Here is a 4,319-nt window from a genome sequence, read left to right as displayed (position 1 = left end):
TCTTTTTTAGTGATGTCTTTGCCTGGTTTTGGTAGGAGGGTTATGCTTGCTTCATAAAACGTGTTTGTGAGTTTTCCATCCTTTTCTGTATTCTGGAATAGCCTGAGTAAAATTGGCGTCAGTGCTTCTCTGAATGTTTGGTAGAAGCCATCATTCATCTGTGTCTGGAAATTTGTTGTTGTTGGGAGTTGTTTAATTACCTAATCAGTTTCTTTTTTTGTTATAGGTCTGTTCAAGTTTTCAACTTCACTTTGTGTTAGTTTAGGTAGACTGTGTTTTCCTAAAACTTTATCTGTTTTTCCTAGATTTTCAAATTTATTAGAGTACAGTTCTTTATAGTATTCTGTTATTATCCTTTGTTTGTATTTCCATTGTTTCTGTTGTAATGTTACCCATATCATTTCTTATGTGTCTTATTTGCATCTTCTCCTTATTAGATTTGCCATTTTAATTTTTTTCAAAGAGCAAACTTCTTGTCTTATTTATTCTTTCTAGTGTCTTTCTGTTTCCTAATTCATTGATTTCTGTTCTAATCATCTTTATTTCTTTCCTGGTGACTGATAGCTTACTTAGATGGTCTTTTGAAATTTTTTGGAGCTGCTGTGTTAATGTGTCGAGTTTGGTTCTTTCTTCTTTTTGGAAATGTGCACTTATTGTTACAAATTGCCTCTAAGTACTGTTTTTGCTGTGTCACAAAGGTTTTGTTATGTTATTTTCATCTCATTAGATTTATGGGATTTTTTATTTCAGTTTTTATTTGTTCTATTACCCATTGGCTTTTATGCAAGGTATTATTTAATTTCCATATACTTGATTCTACTTCTTTGATATTCCTAATGTGGATTTCTAATTTTATAGCATTGTGATATAAAGATTATTTGTAGTATTTTGTAATATTGTGGCACTATGGGTTAATGCGCTGGACTGCACACATCTGCAGTTCAAGCTCACCAGCCATTCCTCAGAAACCCTGCCATGGAGTAGGTTCTGACTTATAGCAACCTTATGTACAACAGGAGAAAACATTGTCTGGCCCTGTTCATCTTCACGATCATTAGTGTGTTTGAGCTCTTAGACTATTGTGTCAATCAATTTAATTGAGTGTTTTTATAGTTTTTACTGTTCCTCTGCTTTACCAACTATGATGTCTTTGTTGTTAAGTGCCTTCAAGTCAGTTCCAAATCATTGTGGCACTGTAAAGAGTTTCCAAATAGTGGCTGGTGGGTTTGAACCACAGACCTTGTGGTTAACAATATGGTGCATAGCAGTTGGTTTTCCCTCACCATATGTTCAAAGTAAGCAAGCCAAAATTTCACCATCTTTTCTTCCACGAATTATTCTGGTGCATTTTTTCTAAGACTGATTTGTTTGTTCTGCTGGCAACTCACAGTATATTTAATGTTCTTAGTCAACACCACAGTTTGAGTGAAACACTTCTTTTGTTTTCACTTTTCACTGTCCAGTTTTTGCATGCATATGAAGTGATTGAAAAGACCATAGTGTGGGTCAAATGCACCTTAGTCATCATTTTGGTCTTTTCTGTCTTTTTAATGACCTTTAACTTTCTTCATGTTTTATGTTCTTGATGTCGTCACAACTCTTCTGGGTTTTGGTCAGTTTTCAGAGCATCAAATATAATCTTAAAATGTTCTCTGAGTCCAGGTGGGTTGTATGTAAGGTCAAACTTTGGCTTATAAAGACTTTCTTTGGTTTCCTTCAGCTTCAAGTTCAACTTGGACATGAACAATTGATGGTATTTTCTCTATTTGGCCCCTGGTTTGTTTTTTTTAAAAAACTTTATTGTGAATTGAGTGAAGTTTTACAGGCAAAATCATCAGTTTTACATTCAACAAATCACAAACTTCATTTCCTCTCAATGATAACAATTCTCTCCATGTAACAACAATTATCCCACTTCCTCCCTGTGGCTCCTATCTCCATTCCATCCACCTTCTGATTTCTTCCCAACTTTGTCCTTAGGTAAATGTTGCCCTTTGAATTTTGAATGATTGACTGACTATTCCAGGGTAAACATACCTTACTAGTGTTGTACCCCATATATACCTATCTAGAGCTTAGGTGAAAATTATAAAGTGAGAGAAAATTTCTATACAGTTGTGCAATTGCTGTACACTTGGTATAAATTCAAAATTTAGAGATTTCAGAAGAGATTTGTTTTGTATTTATTGGACTAAATGCATCTCTCTTTGTAGCTCTTGTTGAGGTTCCAGATGAAAATCTTGTGCTTGAGAACCAAGATTCAATGTCAGATGCCCAAATGAAAGTAGAAAAGAAAATGACTTCCACAGGGGAAAAACTCTATAGTAAGTATAATAAATAGAGGTAACTAAACATATTTAAGTTAAACTCATCAGAACATCTTTTTGTTTTGTTCCTGCATATGTATTTGAGCATAAATTTTATAGAAATTTTAAACTTTAATCTAAAGTATAAATACCCTTAAGTAACTAGCAAACAAAAGCAAAAGTACATGTATTGTTTGGTTTCAGATATGGAACATAATGCTAGTTGATGGCCATGGGTCTTGCATTCAGTATACACCAAGACCTAATGGGTCAATAATTGTCTCTCCAAGGGAGATGACTCAGGAGATAATTGGTTCAACATCAGTGGGCTTCTCTGACTTGTATTGGTGTCCTTCCAATCCCTGAATTGATAGCTTATGAAGTCTTTAACTCAAACAGTAAATATGAATTAGTGGGAACTATCCAATCACTAGAATTACCTACTGTAGGGCTTCCAGAAGATTCTGATGAATTTTGTTGTTGTTGTTAAGCACCTTTAAGTCTTTTCCAACCCATAACAACTATGCATAGGGTTTCTGAGGAGCACCTAGTGAGTATGATCCGCTGACCTTGAAGTTCAAACTGACTTTGAAATCCAGCACATTAGCCCACTGGAGTCCATTGAAATACATATGGAGTCCTGGTGTGGTGCTGTAGGATAAACACTAGACTGCAAGGTTGGTTTGAACTGAAAGGTCAGTGGTTCAAATTCACCAGCCATTCCTCGGAAACCCTATACAGGTTGACTATGATTCGGAACCAACTAGAAGGCACTTAACAACAACAACAACAACAAAATGGAGTAGTCTTTCTAATAACCCAGTGTGTATTTTGGGTTAATATTTCAATATGGGTAATGTGATAATATTATTAGCAAATACCTCCTAACTGCTTTTCAATCTTTTTGTTTGTTGTGCAAAGGGAGGACAAAGCATGGCAGTCATCTTTTGTGGATTGAGGCTTTGCACCCCTTCCTGGGCCATGCTTATAAATTTCACTTGGCTTCTAAGTTCTTGTACTTTGTCTTTATTAATGGACTATCCATATTGCCTCATGTGTGTCATCAGCATGTCCCAATTCTTGTTAATGTTGTCCTTGTCTGGGCCTACCAGAAGGATCTCAACCATGTAGTGAAAAGCTAGTGCTCCCTTTGGTAGTGGTACTTTTTCCCCAAGTTACAGCCTACCCACTAACACCAGGGAATTTAGGTTTCTGGAAGGGCATTAAGATGATATTAAACAAAAGCAACCTTGAAAAAGAAGTAGGAGAGCTCACACTTCTTGACCTTAAAACATAGTCTAAATCAAAATTGCCAAACCCATTTCCCTCAAGCCAATTCCAGCTAACATTAACTCTGCTTTACAGAACTGCTTCATGTGGCTTTCTTGTCTGTAATCTTTATAGAAGCATATCACTCGGCCTTTCTTTCATAGTGAACAACTTGCTTATTCTTGTGGTAGCCAAACAGACTGCTGTTTTTATTTTCCATTTTTCCTGCTGGTCTTTCTTTCAAGAAGTATCTTCTGTTCCTCTAGCTGTTCCAGGCTGGTCTGTCAGGCTGCTCTTTTAAGTGTTCTGTTCAGGTCTTTTACCTCTTCATTTCTTCATTTTGCTTTAGCAACACTACACTGGAGAGTAAGTTTCACAGTTTCTTTTGACATCAGTTTTGGTCTTTTCCATCTTTCTTGGCTACTTGATGACCTTTTGCTTTCTTCATGTATGATGTTCTTGATGTCATCCCACAACTCTTCTGGTCTTTGGTCATTAGTGTCTAGTGCACCAAATCTGTTCTTGAGATAGTCTTTAAGTTAAGGTGGGGTACGTTCAAGGTCGTATTTTGGCTCTTCTGGATTTATTGTAATTTTCTCAGCTTCAGTCTGAACTTACATATGGTCTGTTCTGCCCTTGGCCTTATTTTGACTGATGATATGGTGCTTTTGCACCATCTCTTCCCACAGATGGAGTCAATTTGGTTTCTGCATATTGTGTCTAGTGATGTCCATTTGTATAGTC

General features: G+C 36.2%; 1 protein-coding gene across 1 annotated transcript in view; it reads left to right on the top strand.

Moving 5' to 3' along the window:
• LOC102819007 (putative leucine-rich repeat-containing protein DDB_G0290503-like) overlaps positions 1-4,319 on the top strand; it is a gene marked incomplete at its 3' end in the record, with an annotated part of 310,097 nt that overhangs the window by 303,609 nt on the left and 2,169 nt on the right. Inside the window, exon 22 of the mRNA XM_006877591.1 lies at positions 2,214-2,324. Within this exon, the coding sequence (XP_006877653.1) occupies positions 2,214-2,324 (111 nt within the window). The remainder of the gene's footprint in view (positions 1-2,213; positions 2,325-4,319) is intronic.

Source organism: Chrysochloris asiatica, unplaced genomic scaffold (genome assembly GCF_000296735.1).
Source record: "Chrysochloris asiatica unplaced genomic scaffold, ChrAsi1.0 scaffold00532, whole genome shotgun sequence".
NCBI lineage: Eukaryota > Metazoa > Chordata > Mammalia > Afrosoricida > Chrysochloridae > Chrysochloris > Chrysochloris asiatica.
The sequence above is the reverse complement of the archived record's forward strand: the minus strand, read 5'-3'. Positions and strand labels throughout refer to the sequence as shown.